General features: G+C 42.0%; 1 protein-coding gene across 2 annotated transcripts in view; it reads left to right on the forward strand.

The window, feature by feature from the left end:
• Positions 1 to 15757: 15757 nt before the first annotated feature.
• The window catches only part of klc3 (kinesin light chain 3), a 40209-nt gene continuing 28356 nt past the window's right edge, over positions 15758 to 27610 (forward strand). For both annotated transcript variants that reach the window (XR_007042348.1, XM_047391325.1), the window contains exons 1-2: positions 15758 to 15982; positions 26785 to 27033. Coding sequence is in view for 1 of the 2 variants with exons in the window: in XM_047391325.1 (XP_047247281.1) it covers positions 26824 to 27033 (210 nt within the window). In the remaining variant the exon portion in view is untranslated. The remainder of the gene's footprint in view (positions 15983 to 26784; positions 27034 to 27610) is intronic.

Consider the following 27610-nt stretch of genomic DNA (forward strand, 5'->3'; position numbering starts at 1 on the left):
CACTATGACCCAGCAGTCTAACTTCACATTGGTGCCCCTGTCAAAGCAGTGTCAAAGAAGTGTCCAGTGTTAGCTTCTAGTAGATCAAGAACTTCAGAAGACGTTTGAGCTTCTTGCTGTTTATTAGCCAAACAAATATAAGCCCAACAGGAAGAAATTAAGGTAAAATTACAAAAGCTTGTCATTGTCATGCTGATCATTACAACGTAAACATAAACATTTAAATATAAGATTGTTTAAATGTCTTTAAAATATTGTGTTAAGCTGATGATATCCTGCTAACATACAGTTTAAAAAGCCAATTCAACAACATACTACAGAAATGTACATAAGCCTCTGAATTAGAAGAAACTAAACAAAATCTTCCCCTCCTTGAACCGCCACCTTAACGTGGTGGAGGGGTTTGAGTGCTCGAATGATCCTAGAGGCTATGTTGTCTGGGGCTTAAATGCCCCTGGTAGGGTCTCCCATGGCAAACAGGCTCTAGTGCCTGGTGATGGGTCAGACAAAGAGCGGTTCAAGAACCCCTCATGACGACTACGAAATCGAGGCACGTGACGTTGCCCGGTACGGCGGAGCCGGGGTCCCACCCTGGAGCCATGCCTGGGGTCGGGACTCGTCAGAGAGCGCCTGGTGGCTGGGTTGCTCCTCGCAGGACCCGTCCGGGCCAAGCCCGAACGAGAGACGCGAAACCATCCCCCAGTGGGCCCACCACCTGCAGGGGGAACCGTGAGGGACCGGTGCAAAGAGGATTGGGCGGCGGACGAAGGTGGAGACCTCGGTGGCCCAATCCCCGGATGCTTAGGCTGGCTCTAGGGACGTGGAATGTCACCTCGCTGGGGGGGAAGGAGCCTGAGCTTGTGCGGGAGGTCGAGAGATATCGACTAGAAATAGTCAGGCTCACCTCCACGCAAAGGCGTGGGCTCTGGAACCCATCTCCTCGAGTGGGGCTGGACTCTCTTCTACTCTGGAGTGGCCCACGGGGAGAGGCGGCGGGCTGGGTTGGGTTTGCTTGTCGCCCCCCAGCTCAGCCGTCTCGTGCTTCACCAACACTGTTTACAGTGGTTGTGGGGAGCTGCTGACCTCGACTGGGGACATTATCGGGCGGTGGAAGGAGTACTTCGAGGATCTCCTCAATCCTGCCATCACGCATTCCCTGGTGGAAACAGAGGCTGGAGACTCGGGGTTGGACTCTTTCATCACCCAGGCAGAAGTCCCCGAGGTGGTTAAAAAGCTCTGCAGTGGCAGGGCTTCGGGGTTGGATGAGATCCGCCCTGAGTACCTCAAGTCTTTGGATGTTGCGGGGCTGTCATGGTTGACACGCCTCTTCAACATTGCGTGGTGGACGGGGACAGTGCCTCTGGATTGGCAGACTGGGGTGGTGGTCCACCTACATAAGAAGGGTGACCAGAGGGTGTGTTCCAACTACAGGGGGATCACACTCCTCAGCCTCCCTGGTAAGGCCTACGCCAGAGTATTGGAAAGGAGAGTCCGGCCGATATTCGAACCCCGGCTTCAGGAGGAGCAGTGTGGTTTTCGCCCCGGCCGTGGAACACTGGACCAGCTCTATACCCTCTACAGGGCACTCGAGGGTTCATGGGAGTTTGCCCAACCGGTTCACATGTGTTTTGTGGACCTGGAGAAAGCATTCGACTGTGTCCCTCGTGATGCCCTGTGGGGGGTGCTCCAGGAGTATGGAATCGGGGCCCTTTATTAGGGGCCATCCGGTTTCTGTACGAGCGGAGCAGGAGTTTGGTCCGCATTGCCGGCACTAAGTCGGACCTGTTCCCAGTGCGTGTTGGACTCCGGCAGGGCTGCCCTTTGTCACCGGTCCTGTTCATAACTTTTATGGACAGGATTTCTAGGCGCAGCCAAGGGCCGGAGGGGGTCTGGTTTGGGGACCAGAGGATTTCGTCTCTTCTTTTTGCAGATGACCTGGTCCTGCTGGCCCCCTCTAGCCAAGACCTACAGCATGCACTGGGGTGGTTCGCAGCCGAGTGTGAAGCGGCAGGGATGAAAATCAGCTCCTCCAAGTCCGAGGCCATGGTACTCGACCGGAAAAGGGTGGTTTGTCCTCTTCAGGTTGGAGGGGAGTTCCTGCCTCAAGTGGAGGAGTTTAAGTATCTCAGGGTCTTGTTCACGAGTGAGGGAAGAATGGAGCGGGAGATCGACAGACGGATCGGTGCGGCTGCCACAGTAATGGAGGCGCTGTGCCGGTCCTTTGTGGTGAAGAGAGAGCTGAGCCAAAAAGCTAAGCTCTCGATTTACTGGTCGGTCTACGTTCCTACCCTCACTTATGGCCATGAACTTTGGGTCGTGACCGAAAGAACGAGATCCCGGATACAAGTGGCTGAAATGAGCTTCCTCCGTAGGGTGGCTGGGCACTCCCTTAGAGATAGGGTGAGGAGCTCAGCCATCCGGGAGGAGCTCGGAGTAGAGCCACTGCTCCTCCACATCGAGAGGAGCCAGTTGAGGTGGCTCGGGCATCTATACTGGATGCCTCCTGGACGCCTTCCTCGGGAGGTGTTCCAGGCACGTCCCACCGGGAGGAGGCCCAGGGGACGGCCCAGGACACGCTGGAGGGATATGTCTCGCGGCTGGCCTGGGAACGCCTTGGGCTCCACCCGGAGGAGCTGGAGGAGGTGTCTGGGGAGAGGGACGTCTGGGCGTCTCTGCTGAGTCTGCTGCCCCCCGCGACCTGGTCCCGGATAAAGCGGAAGACGACGAGTACGAGTACAAGTAAACAAAATCTTAACAATAAAACATTTCTAGCATTTAGCAAAAAAAACTAATAATTTGCCAGAAAATAAAACAAGAAACGCTTAGTCTAATTTAATTTCCGACATTTAAAAAAATGTTGTGTCTTTTAACTTTGTGTATTTAAATATCTGGGCCTTTAATTATTAATCTAACCCCTATTCCCAAATGGAATTATTAAACAACAACATCAGTTACTTAAAAAGATAACTCTGCACACAACTTTAAATTTAGTATGGATTTTCTCTAATCAGGTTACACCCCTACTGCATATTTTTTGTAGCAATCAATAAACTTCTTACATAATTCTGGTTGGATTTTTGGCCTCTCTTCTTGGCAGGATTGGTGAAATTTGTTTAAATTGGTTGATTTCTGTGCACAGAGCAAGCTAATAATTAAAGTTCACAAATGTTCAATAGTGTTGATAAGGCCATTTCAGAAGAAATTATGTTAGCCTACTTGGGGATCATTGTCCTGTTTGAAGCCTGATTGTGTCACTCTTCAAACCATCTTGTTTTTAATGAGTTGAACTTAAAGAAAAGAGGCAGTCCTCTTTTTTCATCATTTCATCCACTTAGTGCAATGCGTCAATACCACTGGCCCACAGCATGATGCAGCCCCCACTGTCTTTGAAATCTGATACAGTGTTCTTCTTGTCCCTGTGTTCAAAAAGCGAAATCTTTGTCTCATCTGACTAATAAACCTTTCTTCAGAAGGCATTCAGCTTGTCAGTGTGGGAAGAGACAGATTCTTGCAGAGCTTGAAGGTCTTTCATGGCACTGAACACAAACATCTCAAAAAAGTTGACTGTTGTGAAAAGGCAATGATTCACCTCTCTAATCACATAGTGGTTCTTGTCAAAGTGGCTGAAAGTAGCAATATCTGGGTTCCAAGACATTAAAAACTTCAATGTTTCTGTTGAATTTTGTACAGTTTTTTAGCTTTACAAATATAGCCCAAGAAGAAACCAATGAAGTGAACATTGCACAAACCTATGATACTGCAGTGATCATTAAAAAGCTTGAACAGTTTTTTCTCTCTGTGTAAACTTGAGACTATTTAAACCTCTTGAATAACATGTTATGCTGATGATATCCTACTTTTTGTATCAAATGTCAGCTGCTAATTTCTTGCCTTATACTAAACCTGGTAAAAACTTAATGATAGAATATCTCCAGAACATGTTCAGATACAGATGATGTGCAGGAAAGGACACACTGCCACCACACACAGGTGTCATTTATGTTCCTTTACACAGTCATAAATGGTTGCAACAAATTAGGAGATATTTGTTGTGTTCAGGAGTACAGGGATTTGCGTAGTCAATCTTACTCTTGGCTCTTTTTAATGAATGTAGATTACCATAACAACTAACAACAGGGCAGTATTAGAGGATATGCCCAGATATACATAGGAGTCAGCTGCATCTCTTGTAATTAGACCTAGCTCTCAAATTAAAACTTGAACCTGTCAAATGTTCAAGTGCACTTTGGCAGAAAAAAACTGCTCTAGCTGGGTATTTTGCTGTCCAGCTTTGTCGACTTTGTTTGGTGAGTAGAAAAACTCACCTAGAAAATCATTACCAAATTGTTCAAAAAATTTTACTTTTTTACTTTAGCTTTTGTAAAAAACACATTTAATATCAGATGTGAAGCTATTTCTCTAGAATTTCTCTGTGAAGTAAGGAATGCAAACCAGGTGTTTAAACCTAAAACTCCCGTTTTCACTCTTCATTGCATGCTTTAACATCCACACCCCCTCAATAAAACCTTAAAGGTCATACAAACAGACATGTGATATGTCCTGCCCATTCAGAGCAGTTAGCTCTGCAGCTCCCTTGCTTTAGTGGCGTTAGTCCAGTATCCCAGTTTAGACTGTCACTCCATACCCCAGCACTAACCCTCCATCCTACCCCTAACACACACACATATGCAACCCCCCAATGCAGATCCAAGAAGGCCCAAGCCCCTGCAATTGCCTCACAGAAACACACCCTCAGGAACAGTTACATAAATTAGCAACATTATTTCAATAGTTAAAATGTATTTTTTGCTAATCATTTTAGAATAAGCAGAACATCAACAAAGCTGAATAAAGGAAAGGCAAGTTGAGATTGATGTTTATTGCTATAAATTAAACATTTCCTTGTTATGTGGGTGAGTTACATGTAAGCATGAAATCTCAAGAACCACTTAAGTATCTGTAGCATCTGGAAGGCTATATTTCTGTTGCACAAACATGAATCTGTAAGGATTTTACATCAAATTAGTTTGCATGCTTTGGCTGTAATTTTGTGTGTTTGTCTGTTTTAAAAAGGGTCCTTAAAGTAAAATCATTATAACCTTTATGTTTATTATTTGTGCTTGACATTTTGCACCAGTTATACCCTCTGATTCCTGGATTACAGTTTGAGCAACGCGCCAGTGGTCACCTGCATTACATAAAACCATTATTGGTTGGTTGATGTCGAGTCCAATGGCAGGTTCTTATTCACAGTGCAGGCCTCAGGGAGCACTTGGACGAAGCCTGAATTAACAGGTTCGCACTCACGTACTGCCAGGAACAACTGACAGTTTTGGCTGCCAATAGAATCGCCCAACACACAGGGGTGAAGATTTTTCACACAGAATGACATGATGATGAATAAAAACAGAATTTAAAGGTTCAAGAACTAAACAAAGTAACCTCTTCCTCCCACTTATTACACTCCCTCATGATGTAAGAGATCACAGGAGAAGAACCAGGTAGATCCAATATTCTCAGTCCCTTCTTGGATTCCAAATCTTTGACCCCAGCTGACACTTTCAGACATACAAGTTTCGATCTAGATTAGGAAGAAATTATGTTAGCAGTTGGAGGAGCCCACAAATAGACTTAGGCATTTGCTAGACAACTGAATGGACATGTGTAGATGCAAAGCTTCATATGGTTAAAGGAACTGGAATGGAACGGACAAGACTAAAATGTGTCACAGCTATCAAAATAACACCTGCGATTAAAAACAGCCACCTTTGAGATGCAAACTATGTTTTAAAAGCCATGGCTTTTGTAAGTTCATTCATTGTTTGCAGCAGCAGCTTCTTTCTGGGTTGGTACCCTCTTAGTCCTGTTCCTAGCTGTTGTGTTGCATCAGTTTCCAGCTTATGGCAAGCTTGAGTTTTGGTGCTTCTTGGGTTGTACATGAACATCCTAACGAGTTTCCTTTCATCTGAGGGTCACAGTCTTCTTTCTTCTTTCATACCTTGGCCAAATAAGACAAATATGAATAATGTGTACTCATGTAGAACTGTTTGAACACATAAGATCTTGAGAAAAGGCAACAAGCCTTTCCCAACATGTGTAAAGCTGCAATTCTTGTTCTTAGACCTTACTGAATTCCCTGTACTTTCCCCTTGGTCAATCCAATGAGTTCAAATTATTTCTGCAAAAAGAAACTACCAGCTGTAGTCCATTATGAAGTTAAGACATTCTACAACCTTTAGTTCTACTTATTATTGCTCAGTGTGGAAGTATAAGCAGAAACCACAAGCATTGTTACAAATGTAGTCAAACCCTTTGAACTTTTTCTCACGTTGTCACATTACAACTATACATTTCAATGTGTTTTATTGGGATTTTATGTGACAGACAAACACAAAGTAGATCAAAATGGTGAAGAGGCACAAAAAAGATTCAACAGATACATGCAGATTCTCAATTGGACTTATGTCTGGACTTTGACTGGGCCATTCTTGCATATGAATATGCTCTGAGCTCCATCTCTCTTTCCATCAACTCTTTGCAGCATCCCTGTCCCTGCTGAAGGAAAGCATGCCCCTAGCATGATTCTTTCACTACCGTGTATCACTATGGGAATGGTATATTCAGTATCATGTGCAGATTTAATACTCATCCTCATGTTGGGTTTTGAATGTACATCTGAAGGATACATTTTGCTCTTATCTTCTTCCACATGTTTGCTCTTTCTCTTACATGGTTTGTGGTAAACTTTAAGCAGGACTTCTTGTGGCTTTCTTTGAACAATAGCATTCTTCTGGCCACTCTCTCATCAAGGTCAGAGTTGTGGAGTGCATGACTAATTGTTGTCCTCATCAACAGATAGTCCCACCTGAGCTCTAGTTCTGTGCAGTACCTCCAGGTTTACCATGAAGAGAAGTGCAGGCTACACTTTAAAGATTTGTATTTGTAAAATATTTGAAAACTGTATATCATTTTCCTTCCACTTTAAGAGCTGCACTACTTTGTGTTGATCTATTACATAAAATCCTTAGAAAATACTCTGATGTTTGTGGTTGTGAATAAATTCCAGGGGGAATGAATATTATTTTTTTTACCAGGAACTGGATATGGCAAACTATCACAATGTTGGTCAAGTTATTAGGGTGAAAAAAATAAATATGCTTAATGTCTTCAAGAATTATGCTACTGATGACTCCTTTCTCTGCAATGAACTCTGAATTAACAGGCTTATAGTTGCTGCTTGATAATTTAAAGTTTGTGTGAAGGTGACAGAGGGGTGCACATGATGAAATTTGAGCTGGTCCTGAGGGGTCTCCTATGGGAGTTTGGCAGTGAACTGTGGACTTCTATCTTTAGTGTTGCTTCACCAGGTCCTCCAAAGGCTGCTCTTCCGATTAAATTGCATTGACTCAGCGGTCATTTCATTACTCCCCTCCTTCCTCTCACTCTCTATTTATTCCTCATTTCTTATGAGATGCATATCTTTTGAGTTTTTGTTTGTGTGGAAACGAGTAGTACAGTTAGAAAAGCCAAGAGGTTGGACACAGATCAGTGAGATGATGGAATATGGTCGGTCAAAGTTGCAAAGAGGATATATGGGATTATAATCAGGGCTTGACATTAACTTTTTTTGCTCACCAGCCACTGTGGCTAGTGGTTTTCCAAAGTTTCATCCACTCAGCATTTTCACCAGCCACAATGTTGTTGTTGAGAATTTATGATTAATATAATTAAAGCTGACTATAGCGTGCTAAAGTTTACTTGAACTAGATTTACAACATTTTTAAATGTAAATGACCCTTTTACAAAATCCTATTAAGACTACATAAAATATTGATATGCTTCAGGTCATTATCAAGCATTCAGCTCCGATAAGGTTCTGTGCAGGGGCGTTTTTAGGGCCTAAAAACATTGGGGGCTTTAGCCCAAATCCAAAATATTTATATTTCCATAAAACAGTTTACAAGTAATTTAAAGTTAAAATAACAAAGGACATATTGTACCAGTTCTCTGTCTCGGCTGGTTTTAGACTGAATGTAAATTATTGTGAATCAAACAAAAAAGGTTTGCAATAATTTTACTTTTTTATTTCTGTTAGAAGCTGAATGAAGGACAAGGAGAAACAGAGTTTAGGCCTGATGAAAAATCATTTGGCTGAAGCAAATAATGACACATTTTGAGGTATTTAGAAAAGAACTTAATCTGAATTTTTGATGACAAAAGTTTTTCTTATACTCAGAGATGTTTACTTTGGGTCAGATAAATGTGCTTCTTTTGTCATCTACATAAATTGCCTTTTTAAACGTTACATTCTCATCAAAGTGTTGCCCTCCTGAGGCTCCATTGTTTTAATTTCTTACATTTCAAAAAAGGAAACTGGTATAAAGTAGATTTTTATAAAATCTTAGTCAGATGGTAAAATCCTAAAACACATTTATTTATTTTAATTATGACGAGAGCTTTCAAAACATTTTACTAAAATTGTTCCTTCTTTTATGAACCTGTTATCTTTTATCTCCATCTTTTCAGCCCTTCATTCCACTTCTGAAGAAATTTGGCTGCCAAAAATAATAAATGAAACATTTTACAACACAGTCTTTTGTTCTGACTGAACATGTGAGACATTAATGCAGTTCTTCCTATTAAACACTTACTGAGAGGAAAGGGTGTTAAGTTGTGCTGTTTAAAATAGAGCATAGAGCCTCATCCTGGACCTTATCAGTACTAATATTACAGTTATCAATAACTGTATACAGTTAACCTTCAGTAAAACTATGTCCTTGTTTAATTAGTTTAGTTTATATAATATTACATATGTAATTCAGAAAAATAAAATAGTTAATTAATCAATGGTCCAATCAATGGTGATTAATTGCTATGATTTATTTCTTAATTATCCTGCATCTTTAAACCCAGAGCTGCATGTTTAGAATCAGCACAGAAAATATGAAAGAGGTTTACTTTTGAACTTTCTACTACATCTTACTGGAACCAGGAGATATTTTCCTGGTTTATTGAGCAACACTTTTTTCTGTCTACATGTAGAACTAGACTATAAGACTGGCTGCAGCAATGAGATGTAATGTGATGATCTGAAGGACCTTTTAATGTGTTCAGCATTTAGGATTAAATGCTTTTATTTTGACTGAAGTAAAGGACCAGATATTTTCACATTATGATGCAAATCCAACATGTGTAGATTTACCGCTATCTTCAGCCTGGGTTCAGCCTCTGCTTCCACCTGTTTCTGAACACACACCCACCAGGCTCCAACTGTCCGGTTGGCTCCACGGTTGCTCTGAAATGATCCCTGTTGAGGCGCTCAGTGTAACTTTTCAGATAATGAAGGAGGCAGGTCGACCTGGAGTGAACTGCTGTTCTGGACTTCTCCAGAATGGAGTCCATCTCTGGTTGTGCGGGTCGTTGCGCAAATAAGTATTTTTTGTTTCTCCTTTTAACTCATTGTAGGTTAGGTGGAGTGGGCTGTGATTATATGGAACACAATTGAAAAAAAATCTGATTGTTTTTAAATGAAAATGTGAAGTCCAATACCATTTTGTGGTTGCATCTTTTTAATACTTCTAAATTTCTTCTATCAAGAAGTCCGGGGATGTTCAGAAAACCTCTGGGTCTAACGACGCGCCTGGTTCTGTGTAAAGCTCCATATGTATGAAAACATTATGAAACATTATGTTTCTACTTTGTAAACTGCGGTAATGTTTCAAAAATTACCGCCACATTTCCACTCCCACCGCGACACAACTGTGTTCTCCATAAGGGACCAAACCAGAGAGCAAACACTGTACGCAGGCGGGGCTCATGGGAGTTGTAGTGTCGTAGAGTCGCATTTCAACTTGCTTATTATTTCAGATCCCATTTGAGAAAACTACAATTAAAAACTGTATATATAATTGAACCCGCCAAAGCGGCTAGTCGGAGTGGCTGTGTTACCCGCCACTGCTAAACTTCACCCGCATTTGGCGGGTGTTAATGTGAAGCCCTGATTATAATTTATATTCATTACATGTTCTTCTTGGTTAAGAGCTCTTGTTTCATGTCATGAAGAAAGTTTTATCAGGAGACTTTCTCAGACGTACCAATTACATATAACCACAGAATTGGCTGAAAGATCTTAGCACAGCTGTTTAAGGAAGGATGACCCTTTCAGGGTTTACCCTGTCTGTTGCCCGTTACCAGATGGGATGGCCTCTGAGTCTAGTACACAATGTCCTGGCAATAAATATCAGCAAACTGTAACCATGTTTGCAGATGACATTAGTATGTATCTTTAAGCACTGTTGTGCCTAGGTAAAGCTTCATAATGTGACTTGTATGGCCTGGAAAATTACCTGGTATATTTATGGGCTTATTCTGACATTTCACAAGCTCCATACCACATCAACTGGCAAGATTTCCTTAATACTAATTAAACAAAGGTTTCAGATATTTGTTTTATTTATTTATGCTGATATTGCTAAAGCAGGGCTTAGAAACTGAACTACAACAGCTGAACGACTCTTCAATCTATTCTATCACAGTATTTCAAACACAGCTCAATACTCTAAAATCACCACTGAATATTTTCCAGACTCTCTAGATGGCTGTTAGGGTTAAGGTTAGGGCTAGATCACAGGTGTCAAACTCCAGTCCTCGAGGGCCAGTGTCCTGCAACCTTTAGATGTGCCTATGCTTCAGCACACCTGAATCTAATAATTAGGTCATTAGCAGGATTCTGGAGAACTTGACTGCATAGTGAGGAGGTAATTCGGCCATAGATTCAGGTGTATTGGACCAGGAACACATCTAAATATTTGAGGACATCGGCCCTCGAGGACTGGAGTTTGACATCCCTGGGCTAGATGGATGTTTTCTTATCCAAGGAATGCAATAATGGCAAAGATGATCATTTCAACTTCAGGCTTTGAACATGAAAATATTTGTGGGAAACATATCAGCACAAGTCTGTAAACAATGCTTGGGCCAAAGATTTCAAAGCCCTGGAAGAAAAGCTAGTACCAGATAGCTCTAAAGATACCAAAACAAGTGCCAATACTCTAAATGGATGATATACACAGGTCAGAGAGGACACTCACTGGAGCTCTGGACAGGAATGTACTGCAAGGTTGCATATCTTGCGTATAAATTGAAAACAGAACAGAAAAATTTTTATTTTAAAATCTTTGAAACACTTGCAGAAAGCCTTGACATCTGCAGACCAGGACCGCTTTAGGAGATTGGAAGAAGGTCTAATTCCTTAGAAGAAAAATTTACAGAAAAGAAATGTAACTGGAGAAATTTGCACAGTTCTGTTGCAGCTTTTTGGAAAGCTCAAAGCAACATTTCACGTTCAGTTTAGGCTCTCTTCATTTTGCTCTCAGTTTCTGCTGCTAAAGTGGGACACCTCGTGGTCTTCCTAGAAAACACGTACCTTAAATATTTGGATAAAGTGTGAAATTCTTTGGAAATGTCACTTTTTTCACATGAACTTCACCTTTAATTTTCAGCCATGTGATTAAAGACTAAGACCAGTTATGGCTCTGCCATTGTTTCCATTTCTACCTTCAGCCAGCACTGTGGGAACTTCAGCTGTTAAGTGCTTTCAACATGTTTCTCTACTTAAAAAGTAATTTGTACTCACCCAACCTTCAAGGACAACCCCCAGTGAAAATAACACAAACCAGTTTTTATTTAATCTATTTTAACTCAGTGTTAACCATGGCTTTGGCAAATCTGATCCCAGCTTTCATGTAGAAATATAGAAACTATTGTGAAGGTACATTATTATTGTCATTATTATTTTTGGCTTTGAAGCTGGCAGCTTGTCAATGCATCCTTGAAGTGGGACGCCTGCAGCGCTCCAACTGTGAGGTGAGAGCAAAATAATACTGTGTAATATATTTAATCAGTGTAAACAGCTGCTATATCAGATTTATGGGGGTCTGTAGTCAAATATTTATTGACTGACACAAAGAAAGTCTTTAATGAGTCCTAAAAGAAGGAATACCGGTTTGTATTAAATCAAATGAGGGTTAATGACACTGTTACACTAGGCATATGTGACTTAACAGTTATAATAAAGGTCATGGGGGGTTAAACAAAGATTTACAGGGATGGACTGGTTTAGACAGACTTAACGTTACACACATGAGGTTTTAAATTAAAGCAGCATCTGCTCTCTAGTCAGGGATGATAAACAGTTTAATCCAGTTTAGTAAAACAGTTTACTGTATATTTTCTGTGCATTCAGTGTTGATTTTTATTTCACAATTCTACTTCCTCTCTCAGATAAGCTCTGCCCTTGCAATCTACCTCCATCTCTGACTTGATTCGCTTCAGTTTTTCTTAAACCTGGCTTTGTCCTCATTGCTACAAATGTCAATCTCTCTAAACTTGACAGCTGTTTCCTTAACTATTCACCCTCTCCCCAGGTCTGTCCTATGCGCCTCTATCAATCTATCTTTCACAGCCATGTAAAACATATACACACTGAATACCAGCATGTCTAACTGTGCAAATTATCATGCAGAGCTTGCAGACGAGCTGAAAGTATGGATCCAACAGGAGAGAAGTCTACTGAAACACGGAGGGGATTGAAAAACTCCTTCAACTTGAAATATGCCAATATTTGTTGGTTGTTGGGCCTAAGGTTTAGAGCAAGTGCAAATAAATTCTGCAGGTTGTGAAAGTGAAACTTCCAGGGTAGACCAAGGAAAGTCTCAAAGCTTCAGGACAGAAAAATCAAAGCAATTCAACAGGAAGAAATGAATGCACAGCAAAAGAAATGAAAGACAAATGCAGCAAACTTTGTCTAAGACAGCTAACAGAAAAAAAAAAACAAGGTTCTGGTGAGCTGGAGAGATGAAGTCATGGATTGTGGATGAAGCAATATTTAAAGATGAACCCTAAAAGTGAATTGGCCAAGAAGATGATGCTGGAATGTTTGAAGAGAAGCAGCAGATCTCCACATTCTTTGAGGATCTGGGGCTGAAAGTCAGGAAAAGAAGCAGGGCAGATGCCACTCATTACCTCTGCAGAACATGCGCAGACGGACATTTTCTTTTTACGTCAATCTGAAGTAGGTTTACTAAAGATGAGGTTATTTTTTCAGAATGATTCCTCTGTCCCTCAAGAAAAGAGCATTGAAACGTTTCTTTAGGAAGTGCAGATTAGCTCATGTAATGAGCAGCAAGCTGTCCGGATCTCCATCCTGGAAACTATAAAAAAACAACAAGACTCCATCCCGCAGAGCTGATGAATGAGCTACTGTAAGAAAATATGGCAGCTCAATGGATGAAGAATGTTGCTTTTCATCAATGCAGAATTCAAGGTGTTAGAAAAGCCAGAGGAGCTACAACAAAGTACTGATTGGGACAGTTTTTATCATTTTTCTCCACTTGATCTGATCTTTTTGTAGTATGTTGCCCACATCCAGTAAGTTCAACAGTTATATAATTTAGTTTTGTGTCATAATTTAAATTTTCTTTACCTTTTGTTACAAAATAAAGCTGAACATCCTCCTATAGTTGTGATTGAACACATTTAGATGAAAGACAGCAAGCTTGAGACCAGGTCAGGTAGATGCTTTTAAATTGCAAAAAGGGGACAAAATAATGATATCCAGCACAGTTTTGTTTTCAGGGTTTCTTCTTTCAGAAGGACAGAAAAGAGGACTACATCTGCTTCACTTGTTAGTTTCAGTCGTTGTTCCTTTTATGTGTTTTGTGTGTCTTCCTATTAGGCATTTGGTGCTGGCGAAACGTCCCCAGCAGACAAAGGATTAGGTGTTTTGGAAATAAAAATTAATTTGGAAAATTTAAGAAACATTTTAGCGATGGTAAAACGTCCTGCTAGAAACAGTATTCATGCAAGAGAAGCCTTTATAAAAAGTCAATTTGCATTTTATTGTTTGCATTCCTTGTGTCTGCAGTGAATTCATGTTAAAGTGCGGAGTCTTTGAGGAAAAGTCTTAGTGTAAGTCAGAGTAATTATTTCCTAAAACCTTGTTTCTTCAGCTTAACTAATGTGACATTAGTGAGACTAAAGCAGGTTGAACACTCTGACCTCCAAATCACGAACCCAGACCACCCAGTTAATCCGACTGAAGGGTTACTGGGACAGAATGGGAGTCGAAACACAACAAGTGAAAAGAATTGACAGAAATTAGGAAGAAAAAAAAACATTTTTTAAATGCAAAAAAATTTTGAAAACATATAAATGGCTCCACAACTCAACAAGAACCTCTGGAAAAACGATTAATATTAAAATCAAACGAAAATATTAGTTAATAATCATTAACAAGTCTGCATTTTTTTTTACAAACAGCAACATATTTATGTGTTAAAGCATAAACCCTTGTAGGTAACACATACTAGAATACAATCATGTTTAAAATCATCTGTATAAATGATCAGCAAGAGTGATAGTTTAATAACTGTAGCTGTTTCTTCCAGATAAACCTAAGAATATGACCTTTAAAGGGCAAAAAAATATCTGAAACAGAAAAATTGGTAACTGATAAGCTGTCACGGCATGCAGTTCCGCTCTCCACTGAAAGGGGGCGTTTTCCCAGCCAGGACATGAGCCCGGCGCCGCAGTGTATGATGGGATGCCTCGGATCAGGTAAGCTCCTCCGCCTCATCGGGTTGAAATCTACTGAGCGAACACAGGAAGTCAATGCACAGCACCTTCACAATAAAGGCATGCTTTTGAGTTATAACGGTATCGCCCTGTTTTACTTGTATAAATACTTTGACTATATCACTGATTAATTTCACACGATTTTTTTGTAATTAGTGCACATCATTTTACTTTAGTGACCCTTAAAAAAAGAATTAGTTGCGCAGGGTCAAAATTATAACTGCGGGTATGCAGAGATAATAATATACAGACTGTAGTAATAGGAGGAATATACGGAGGGTCTTTTTTATTTATATTTGGTTAAATGTTGCTTTGCAATTTGCAGATTGATTTCATGTTTTCTGAAGCCATTAAAAAGGTTTTGACATCTTATCAGCTTTGTATTTGAACACTCTACTTGGCAGAATTGAATACATTTAAACTGATGTGTTTCCTGACGATTTTAAGGTTGGTCCACAATTTTTGGGTGTGTGTGTTTAGGATCCTTGTCAGCTTGAAACACACAGTTGTTTCCACCAACTAGATGTCGATTATAGCAGTTGACAAGTGTAGACGTTTTCCTTGTATTATTCCTTCCAGTTTGTACAATACATCAGTATTTGTGGCAACAAAACAACAGCAAATTATAAGACCACCACCACCGTGCTTGATGATACAGTTTTTCAGAGGTTTGAAAGCCTCACTTTCATTCCTTCTAATGTACTTCTTCTATTTGCAGCCAAATAGTTTAATCTTTGTCTTGTTTGACTATAAAACATTTCTCCAGAAGGCATTTAGCTTGTCCATGTGGGTCACTGCATGTTTCAGTTGAGCTTGAAGCTGATTTTAAAGCATAGGGTTTTAAGCCTTGTTTGTTCCATGGTAGTTCCTGAACATCCTAAGCAATTTTCTTTTATCTGAGGCTGACAGTTTAGTTTTTCTTCATGCAATTGATAAATTAATCAGAATAACTTTTACTTTCCTATAGTTGTTTAAGCTGACGCTCTTAGACTCCAAATGACTTTCCTGTTTTGTGTAAATCTTGTTCTTCTCAACAAATGCTTCGAAAATCAAATACTTTCCAATCCTTAGACTTTTACTTTGGAGTTCTGAAGCGGAAGTGTTGCTGCTGCTAGCGCTAGCTTGAAGCTGTTTGCTAACGGGAGGGGCTGTCAGTCGAAGAAGCGACAGGTGAATGATTTACAACCTCCAGTTTTCACCTGTCCAACAGTCAATTAACTTAATGAAACCGAAGGTGAACCTGTTCAGCTGTTTCTGACAGCTTTGGGCTTTCAACGAAAATTGACCTTTTGTTACTTAAATTGTGGCCAAGGGGACGAAACCACAACGGAGGAGCTTTGCTCAGCAGGTATTTAATCGCTGAGCGTTTGATTATTGGTGTATATGTGATTATCTTTGTGTTTGTGTTAAATACAGGGCAATACTATCTGGTGGCAGCCGTTTTGTGGCTTCAAAACTGAGGTTCTGTTTTCGCTGAAATTCGATATTTTTAATTAATTAAAAGAACAAACATGTCTGGTGTTGTGACGCAGTTGTTACTATGTCAGTTTGTTAGCATTAATGCTCATAAATTCACGTTCTTCCTGCGCCGCCCACTGTAAACAAACAGAGTCGTTGGATCCTCCCATCCCGGCGGGGTTCAGCCTGCAGAACACAGACCAGTTCTTAGCAACCCGAATTTATCCAGACTCATTGTCGCTCATTACAACCACCAGGTGTTTTCTGTGAGTAATTTACAGTCACCGTCTTCTGTTCCCGACTAGACGCCTGTTTCAGGGATAATGAGGATTTCTGTAGGTGTGGAACCAGTCCTCAAGTCAATGTTTCAGATGGTCCAACCCAGCTGATTCAAATGCTTGAATTACCTCTTCAGCGTGGTATCAGAACCGGTCCCAGAAATAGATATAAAACATGCAGATTGCAGGACACTGCTGCAGATGTTTGCAGTTGGCTAATAACTTTTCGGTTTGCTCTTTAAAATAAAATATTTTTAGATATTTTCTTTAAAAAATAAAGTTTTCCAGTTTTCACTTTCATTCAGTTTATTATTAAATACTGCTGCTTGAAATGGTGATTGTGACAAACTGTCCTGCTCTCTATTATTAATTACTGTTCCCAGCAGGATTACAGCTGACAGGACACAACATATTTAAGAAGAATCTATAAATTAGTACAGTGAGTGGACTTTTAATTAATGATATCTCCCAGTTTTTGTTGTCTCTATCATATTTTATTTTTATATTTTATTCAAAAGGTATATGACATTTATTTATCCATGTTTGATAAGGAGTAGGAAGAAGTATGAACTTATACATTCCTACCCCATTATGAACTCAGTCAACTACTACAGAAATATTTACACAATTTCAAAACATCTAGTTTTCTTATGGCAATACAATTAAAGAAGAATAGTTTATTAATAATATAAGAGCTGAGCACACTGTAGCCACGTTAAAAGTAATTAATGAAACAAAGCTGCAGTTGATCTGCTCTCTTGACACTTTTAACATCAACAGTTGTTGAACTCTGTTAAAGTCTTATTTTCTCAACCCTGCCAAGCAAAAGCAGAGCCCTGGTGGTACCGCTGGCAGTCCATGAAGTCAGAAAAGTTACAAACAAGTAAATATTCTGAATGGGTAAAACAATCCATTTGGAATATTTGCAAACATCCAGGTAAAAGTTACCTTACTTTCAGACAGAACTTGTGTTCTTCTTTGCTAGGCAGCTAGAGGTTTTTTTTTAATAATAATTTTATTTTAAAACGGTAATACTAACCATAGGACATTTTATTGCTGTTATTAATAAAACCAGTAATTGTTTCTTAACTAATTTATATTATTAAATTTACCTTACCTCAAGTCATATTGACTTTAAACCCCATACTGAATGAAAACCTCCTGTTTACAGTACAGACCAAATGTTTGGACACACCTTCTCATTCAAAGAGTTTTCTTTATTTTCATGACTATGAATATTGTAGCTTCACACTGAAGGCATCAAAACTATGAATTAACATGTGGAATTATATACTGAACAGAAAAGTGTGAAACAACTGAAAATATGTCTTATATTCTAGGTTCTTCAAAGTAGCCACCTTTTGCTTTGATTACTGCTCCACACACTCTTGACATTCTGTTGATGAGCTTCAAGACGTAGTCACCTGAAATGGTTTTCACTTCACAGGTGTGCCCTGTCAGGTTTAATAAGTGGGATTTCAAGCCTTATAAATGGGTTTGGGACCATCAGTTGTGTTGTGCAGGAGGTGGATACAGTACACAGCTGATAGTCCTAGTCCTACTGAATAGACTGTTAGAATTTGTATTATGGCAAGAAAAAAGCAGCTAAGTAAAGAAAAACGAGTGGCCATCATTACTTTAAGAAATGAAGGTCAGTCAGTCCGAACATTTGGGAAAACTTTGAAAGTGTCCCCAAGTGCAGTCGCAAAAACCATCAAGCGCTACAAAGAAACTGGCTCACATGAGGACCGCCCCAGGAAAGGAAGACCAAGAGTCACCTCTGCTGCGGACGATAAGTTCATCCGAGTCACCAGCCTCAGAAATTGCAGGTTAACAGCAGCTCAGATTAGAGAACAGGTCAATGCCACACAGAGTTCTAGCAGCAGACACATCTCTAGAACAACTGTTAAGAGGAGACTGTGTGAATCAGGCCTTCATGGTAAAATAGCTGCTAGCAAACCACTGCTGAGGACAGGCAACAAGCAGAAGAGACTTGTTTGGGCTAAAGAACACCAGGAATGGACATTAGACCAGTGGAAACCTGTGCTTTGGTCTGATGAGTCCAAGTTTGAGATCTTTGGTTCCAACCACCGTGTCTTTGTGCTGCACAGAAGAGGTGAACGGATGGACTCTACATGCCTGGTTCCCACCGTGAAGCATGGAGGAGGAGGTGTGATGGTGTGGGGGTGCTTTGCTGGTGACACTGTTAGGGATTTATTCAAAATTGAAGGCATACTGAACCAGCATGGCTACCACAGCATCTTGCAGCAGCATGCTATTCCATCTGGTTTGCGTTTAGTTGGACCATCATTTATTTTTCAACAGGACAATGACCCCAAACACACCTCCAGGCTGTGTAAGGGCTATTTGACCAAGAAGGAGAGTGATGGGGTGCTGCGCCAGATGACCTGGCGTCCACAGTCACCGGACCTGAACCCAATCAAGATGGTTTGGGGTGAGCTGGACCGCAGAGTGAAGGCAAAAGGGCCAACAAGTGCTAAGCATCTCTGGGAACTCCTTCAAGACTGTTGGAAAACCATTTCAGGTGACTACCTCTTGAAGCTCTTCAACAGAATACCAAGAGTGTGCGGAGCAGTAATCAAAGCAAAAGGTGGCTTCTTTGAAGAACCTAGAATATAAGACAGGTCTAGGGTCAGGAAAAGAGCTGCTAAAATCTCTGCAGACCCCACACACCCTGCACATAAACTGTTCAGAGTTTTACCTTCAGGCCGCCGCTACAGAGCACTGTTCACTAAAACCAGCCGCCACAGAGACAGTTTCTTCCCCCAGGCTGTTTCTCTGATGAACATTCAATAAAGTACAAAACAACAGCATACAGATGTTACAAATACACCTTTTTATTATATATGTGTATATTGTACATTGTAAATATGTATATTCTGTAATACAAAAACAGAACAAAAGAGCAGTGTACCAGAGTCAAATTCCTTGTTTGTATGTATAAACTTGGCAATAAAGCTGATTCTGATTCTGATATTTTCAGTTGTTTCACACTTTTTTGTTCAGTATATAATTCCACATGTGTTAATTCATAGTTTTGATGCCTTCAGTGTGAAGCTACAATATTCATAGTCATGAAAATAAAGAAAACTCTTTGAATGAGAAGATGTGTCCAAACGTTTGGTCTGCACTGTATATCAGCAGTTTGTTAAATCTAGAACCAATTACCAGTTAGATGCTATTTAACAGCTTTATGATAAATCAGCTTCCTGTGTTCTACATCCTGCCATGCTGTGGTGTTCACAGTAGGGATACTTTTTCCTATAAACCCACAGTAGCAGGCAGTTTGTCCTCTCTAACCTTAGCGATGGTAACACAGGCTTCTTGTTGAAGCTCCTATCTGGTTTTCAGCTGAAAAAATGCTTTTTTTAAAGACTTTCCAATGCAGCTTTTGGTGCTGGTTGTTTGGGTTCTTTGCCCCTTCTTACATTTGCCCTGTTGTTCCCTTTGCCATGGTTTTTTTAGCAAGGAGAGGTCTAACTTTACACGTGCAACATCATTTTGTTCCTGTTTCAACATCTGGTGATTTACAGTAATCTACTAGCGTCTATTCAGACCCTACTGTATGAAAATGTCTGACTTCAATAAATACACTGCTAAAAAAATAAAAAAAATAAAAGGAAGACTTAAACAACACAATATAACTCCAAGTAAATCAAACTTCTGTGAAATCAAACTGTCCACTTAGGAAGCAACTCTGATTGACAATCAATTTCACAGCTGTTGTTCGAATGGAAAATACAACAGGGGGAAATCTTTGGTGATTAGCAAGACACTCAATAAAGGAGTGGTTCTGCAGGTGGGGACCACAGACAACTTCTCAGTACCGATGCTTTCTGGCTGATGTTTTGGTCACTTTTGAATGTTGGTGGTGCTTTCACACTCGTGGTAGCATGAGACGGACTCTACAACCCACACAAGTGGCTCAGGTAGTGCAGCAAATCCAGGATGGCACATCAATGCGAGCTGTGGCAAGAAGGTTTGCTGTGTCTGTCAGCGTAGTGTCCAGAGCCTGGAGGCGCTACCAGGAGACAGGCCAGTACACCAGGAGACGTGGAGGAGGCCGTAGGAGGGCAACAACCCAGCAGCAGGACCGCTACCTCCACCTTTGTACAAGGAGGAACAGGAGGACCACTGCCAGAACCCTGCAAAATTACCTCCAGCAGGCCACAAATGTGCATGTGTCTGCACAAACGGTTAGTAACCGACTCCATGAGGATGGTATGAGGGCCTGACGTCCACAAATGGGGGTTGTGCTCACAGCCCAACACCCTGCAGGACGCTTGGCATTTATCAGAGAACACCAGGATTGGTAAATTCACCACTGGCGCCCTGAGCTCTTCACAGATGAAAGCAGGTTCACACTGAGCACATGTGACAGACGTGACAGAGTCTGGAGACACCATGGAGAGTGATCTGCTGCCTGCAACATCCTTCAGCATGACCGGTTTGGCAGTGGGTCAGTAATGGTGTGGGGTGGCATTTCTTTCTCCATGAGCTCGCCAGAGGTAGCCTGACTGCCATTAGGTACCGAGATGAGATCCTCAGACCCCTTGTGAGACCATATGCTGGTGCGGTTGACCCTGGGTTCCTCCTAATGCAGGACAATGCTAGATCTCATGTGACTGGAGTGTGTCAGCAGTTCCTGCAAGATGAAGACATTGAAGCTATGGACTGGCCCGCCCGTTCCCCAGACATGAAACCCATTGAGCAAATCTGGGAAATCATGTCTCGCTCCATCCACCAACGTCACGTTGCACCACAGACTGTCCAGGAGTTGGTGGATGCTTTAGTCCAGGTCTGGGAGGAGATCCCTCAGGAGACCATCCACCATCTCATCAGGAGCATCTCCAGGCGTTGTAGGGAGGTCATACAGGAACGTGGAGGTCACACACAATACTGAGCCTCATTTTGACTTGTTTTAAGGACATTACATCAAAGTTGGATCAGCCTCTAGTGTGTTTTTCCACTTTCAATTTGTGTGTGACTCCAAATCCAGGCCTCCATTGGTTAATAAATTTGATTTCCATTGATGATTTTTGTGTGATTTTGTTGTCAGCACATTCAACTTTGTAAAGAACAAAGTATTCAATGAGAATATTTCATTCATTCAGATCTAGGATGTGTTATTTGAGTGTTCCCTTTATTTTTTTGAGCAGTGTATTTACTTGACTGGCCTGCAGAGAGTCCTGACCTCAACCTTCTTAAACACCTTTGGGATGAATTGGATCGGAGGCAGCACTTCTGGTGTTCTCCTTTTAACTATGAAAACATTCCTAAACCTTGTGGAAATGTTTACAGAATAGTTAAAGTTGCTGTTGCTGTAAATGAGGTTCCTCAACAAACTGCACCTTTTAGATTAAGAATAGGATGTCATCAAAGGTCATGTACATGTAAAAGTAGACAGAAGAATAGTTTTAGCAGTCTAGTGAAGGTCGGCTTTAAATTGTAACTGCTGGTTAGGACATGGTTTTAAAATGGGGCGGAGAAACCTATAGCTTGCAGTACCAGTCATTGTTCTAACAAAAACTAGGTAGTTTGGACTAAACCCTTTTTAAGGCCACGCATTTAACATGTTTAAGACATGTTTAATATATATATCATGAGGAACCCCGGGCAGTCTAAACCAACCTCTGGTTTATAGAAATATTCTGTCTCTGAAGGTCAAATTAGTCAAATTCTAATAATTCCATGCAGAGACCTTTAGAAAAGCCTAAAGGTGCGTTCACACCAAATGCGATTTCTGCGAAAGGAACGGCCAATTTACATGTTATCCCTATGTAGAGGCGCGTTCAGGAGCGGAGCGGCGCAGTGCGGTGCGAAGGATGCAGAGGGCGCAGCGCGGCATGCGAAGCGGGAGCAGAGCGGCGCGATGGATGAGTTGAAAAATCTGAACTTTTTTCTAAATTCGCGTCGCGTCAACCTATCAGGGACTGGATGTGGCTGTGACGTAGGGTGAAGGACTAAAGCGGAGAAGAAGCAGTTGTCAATGATGGAGGACCAGATCATAGTGGTGGTGTGCATCAAGCCAGAGTTGTAGGACTCAACTAATTACTTTTACCGAGACAAGTACAGAAAGGACCTGGCCTGGTTATGTTTAGGCACAAATATCTTAAATTTAGGAGATGTGGACATTAAAAATCGGCTGTTTTTTTTTACTGAGCTGCGATTTATTTACTCATCGAAGACAGATGGACAGGCTTTCAGCAGCGGGGATACAGCGCCGGTAAACCGCGGTGAAGTTAGTTTGAAGTTGGATGTTCAAGCTCCGCGGAGTTAGCAGCATCTGGCTCACGGTTGATCTGATTCTGGCACTCAGATTTTCCACGATTGTTTGGTACGGAAACTTATTGACAGTCCCTAGTGAACCACCGCGCGTCAGAAGAGGGAGCAACAGAGAGCAGCTATCCGAAATCTGGGTGCCTGACTCGGATCGGCCGTGGGCTGGATGCCGCTGGCTCCGCGGAGCTTGAGTGTCCAGTGTCCGGCTTCGGGCTGGCTTCACTGCGGTCGCCGGTAGTTGGCGTCCCGGAGGCCGATTCATCTCCCAATGCTGGGCAGCAGATCGTCGAATTGGGTCCTGGATAGACGGAAGTACCGCTGAAATCGACCGTCATCCAGATGCAGCTCCTGGAGTAGGTGGTGGTAATCTCCGAACTGTTTCCGTCTCTGAAGAATCTGGTGAACCCAGGGACGTTGACGTCGGCGGCGTTTTTCGGCTCTCCACAAGTAAAACACCGTGATTATCCGTGAAATCCATGTCCGCCATGTTCAGTTGAAACCAGCAAGCAGCAAATAGAAGCTCCTCCTATTTGATGACGCGGCGAAGCGTTGCCGCTTGTTGCCAAATGTCAACCCGGAGTTCACGCAGAATGTGAAGCGGGCAAAAGCACACAAATGAGGCGAAAAATTCTCAGAAATCGCGTTTGGTGTGAACGCACCATTATAGAGCAAAAAGACTAATATTTTTATTGGGAACAGCTGAATTATATTAGACTCCCCATCCTGACCAGTCTAAACCCAGTAAAGGTTGAGAGTTCTTGTGTTCTGTCTCCTGTATAAACTCTGTGTAATGTTCTCACCAGTGACCGGTCTTGAATGCTTTCAGTTGATTGTTTTTCAGTGTTTCTCTCTTTGTTCCCTCTGGGTTCATATCAGCTTTGTTTTTATTTTCTCGTTTAATCTACAACTTCCTTTATTCTTCTCCACAAGGCAACGTTTCCTGCTGTGAAACCTAAAAATATTCTAGTAATTTATTAACAACTCATGTGTGGATGCCTTAAATCAGGGGGTCCAGTTTGTGGCTATTTGCGGCACTCGGCTGCAATTCAAGAACAGTACAGATTTGGCCCGCCAGCACAGGTGGTTGGTCCTGATGGAGACTATATTTATTTTTAAACAAATTAAAATCTTCTTAAAATGGACAATTTGATACAACAAATATTGGTCTTTTTAATAACCATGTTTTTGCATTCTTTTTCATTTCATAGTAAACAGGACTACGTCTACCCAATTCCCCCAAATCTGCTTTTAATGAACTTATCTTCTCAACCCCAATCCTGTTATTGCCTTGAATAAACGAGATGTTTTCTAGTTTTTCCAATTGAGGCCAAAAACAATTTGCAAACTGGATGCTTTCTTTAAATAAAGAAAACATGCAAAACCTTTTTAAAGTTTTGGATCTACAATGATTTACGGATGACTTTCTTTAAAATTAAATGAATTAAAATATTCTTAGTTTATTGTGGAGCAGGTAAAAATATCAATGTAATGTTTTTAGGATTGTAGTCTAAAAAATCTATATTTTTGGCCCTTGAGCGGTTTGCATTTAACAATTTTGTCCCAGGTCTAAACATAAAAATCACATTAAAAACAGATTTTGTAGAGCTCACCTTACTGGCCAGTAATATTTCTCCCTTTGCTGCCATGTTGATAACCTTAGGCAGCAAAAGATATTTTACCAGAGCCAAAATTACAGTTGGCTATTGTAAATAAAATACAAATACATTACTCAGAGGTCCTGCGTTCACAAAGTCAACTAACAAGTTTGGACTGAAGTCCTATTAATGACAGCTGAACCTCCAGTATTTGACTTCTTTTATTAAATTTGCCACATTCTCTAGCGGCAGAGAGCTTATAGTCTAAAAGCTGCTTTAAGACTGTTTTTGTTCTTCACAGCAGAAGCAAATGAGAATATCTGATTAAATATTAAAAAACTTCCATCATGCACAAAACACCAAAAACACAAATTACTTCTAAACTATTAGAAAATGTGCTGCATGTGTTTTATCTCTGTGGTCATTTAATGTCTCACTCATTTCGATTATTTCTGGGGTTTAATGTGTAATATTAGTTGTTTTATGTTCATTTGCACGTTTTTGTCTCTTTCTAACTCACTCGTTGCTTTGTGGTGATCATGTTTCCCAGTTCGGTAACTCTTTAGGACGTGTTGCACCTTTCTCATACTCGTAATCGTCATCTTCTGCTTCATCTGAACCGGGTCGCGGGGGCAGCAGACCCAGTAGAGACGCCCAGACGTCCCTCTCACCAGACACCTCCTTCAGCTCCTCTGAGGGGAGCCCAAGGCGTTCCCAGGCCAACCAAGAGACATAGTCCCTCCAGCGTGTCCTGGGCCGTCGCCTGGGCCTCCTCCCGGTGGGACGTGCCTGGAACACCTCCCGAGGAAGGCGTCCAGGAGGCATCCGGTATAGATGCCTGAGCCACTTCAACTGGCTCCTCTCAATGTGGAGGAGCAGCGGTTCTACTCCGAGCTCCTCCCGGATGGCTGAGCTCCTCACCCTATCTCTAAGGGAGTGCCCGGCCACCCTACGGAGGAAGCTCATTTCAGCCGCTTGTATCCGTGATCTCGTTCTTTCGGTCATGACCCAAAGTTCATGGCCATAGGTGAGGGTAGGAACGTAGACCGACCGGTAAATCGAGAGCTTCGCTTTTCGGCTCAGCTCTCTCTTCACCACAACGGACCTGCACAGTGACCCCATTACTGCGGCAGCCGCACCGATCCGTCTGTCGATCTCCCGCTCCATTCTTCCCTCACTCGTAAACAAGACCCCGAGATACTTGAACTCCTCCACTTGAGGCAGGAACTCCCCTCCAACCTGAAGAGGACAAGCCACCCTTTTCCGGTCGAGAACCATGGCCTTGGACTTGGAGGAGCTGATCTTCATCCCAGCCGCTTCACACTGTGCTGCGAACCGCCCCAGTGCATGCTGTAGGTCTTGGCTAGAAGGGGTCAGCAGGACCACGTCATCTGCAAAAGAAGAGACGAAATCCTCTGGTCCCCAAACCAGACCCCCTCCGGCCCTTGGCTGCGCCGGTGACAAAGGGCAGCCCAAGACCAAACCTGACACAAAAAACAGGCACACAGTCACAATCACACATTCCCACCCTCATGCGTACACATAAAAACACTCACACCCACGCACCCAATGTAAAGACAAACAACAATGGACGTCGTACCCTCACTCACACTCCCCATACATACTCTATACTCCCAGGTCCAGGTGCCGATACCCCATAGGGACAACCAGCCCCCGGACCCAGAAGGTGGTCCCCTTCCCTCCGGGGGTGGAGACAGGCAGACCACCCCAGCACCTGAACCTGGTCTGGGCTAGCCCAGGCTCGTGCCTGAACCTTACCCCAGTCCCCAACGACCCCCATCCTCATCCGGAGAAGGGGCCATGTACAAAAGAGGGGTCTACATGGTCCAAACAAGCCCCCCAACCAGAGACGCCATAGACTAAAATAGTCCCAACCCCCCAATGAATTCCGATCCCAACCCCATGACCCTCCCCCAATGAACTCCGACTTGAATTTTGTGCCCCCCTCCCACCACACAGAGTGCCACAACAGCAAGGCAAGGGCCCCTGCAGCGCCACCCCAGCCTCCGCCCACAGATGCAACAGGGCAGACCCTGTTGATGCGTGTTTTTATTGTGCATTTAAAAAGAAAAACTGGTAGGGAAGAGGGACCTTTCAGATCATTCAGGACATATAACTGAGGCCACAAGAATACCATCTGCTGTATTTATTTATATTATCAGTTTCTTTCCTTTATTGACAACTGGTAAACAAGCAGAATTGGCCAAAACTCACTCAATTCCTAACATATAAAGGAAACATATTTTTTTAAATTATTTCAGGTAGAGGAGGAAGCTGTTTGAACCATAAAGCAAAAGTTGTTTTGTTTCAGCTGTGAATCATTTCATTATTTGTATTGTCTGCATCTCAGTGTAACTTAATATTTCTGCCCTTTGTTAAATTTCAGTACATGAACCCCTTGAGGACACCTTCCTCCTTTGTGTTACCAGCCCCTCCACTTGGTTCCCCTCTGTGCCGTTATAATCTGTCACCTGCTCCTCGTTTGCTGTTCTCAGGTCAGTTGCAGGTAGAGCAGCAACACCAAAGCAGGGACCATGTTGTCGGCGGAGGAGATCCTGTGCAGCACACAGCAAGTGATCGCTGGGCTGGAAGCTCTGAGAGGGGAGAACTGCAGCCTGCTGGGGAACCTACAGGAGGCGATGGAGAGCCGGCCGGCATCTGAAAGTGGCGGCTTGGAGCAGGAGAAGAGCAGCATCATCCAAAAGTCACTGGAGAAGATCGAGTTGGGGCTGAGCGAGGCGCAGGTATGTCAAACCTAAACCACAAGCTGCTGGTTTTAAAATGGTTCTCATACATACCTCTTTGTTTTTAGTGTTTTTATAAATCAGTTTCCTTGAGTCAACACAGAGTACCTTTGGGGTACCTCAGGATTCTTTACTTGGCCCAGTGTTTCATATTTGCTTCAATTTAGATAGATGATTATTGGGTTCAGTTATCTCCCCCTTTCTGTTTAGAAAATCCTGCTTCTTTTAGGACCAGAAACTATCTTCCATTTCAGACTAAGGAACAACTCTGCTGCAAGGATTTCAGCTGGAACATGTCAGTGGGTTCATATCATTCCTGCCTTAGTCTCCCTTCACTGGTTTCCAGTAACTTTTAGAATGAATTTTTGAATTCCTGACTCAAACTTTTACAGCCTTGCATGTCTGGAACCCCCCATTCATCTCTGACCCGCCACAGTTTTACTTCCTGACCTTTTGTTTGAGTTCAGCGGGTCTGTTACTCGTCACAGAAACCCATTTCAAGACCCGAGGTCATCTGTCCTTTGATGCAGTAGCACCAGGCTGTGGAACACCTTATCTCTCTTTAGACGCTCTCTAG

The sequence above is a fragment of the Girardinichthys multiradiatus genome, chromosome 18 (assembly GCF_021462225.1).
Source record: "Girardinichthys multiradiatus isolate DD_20200921_A chromosome 18, DD_fGirMul_XY1, whole genome shotgun sequence".
Classification (NCBI taxonomy): Eukaryota; Metazoa; Chordata; class Actinopteri; order Cyprinodontiformes; family Goodeidae; genus Girardinichthys; species Girardinichthys multiradiatus.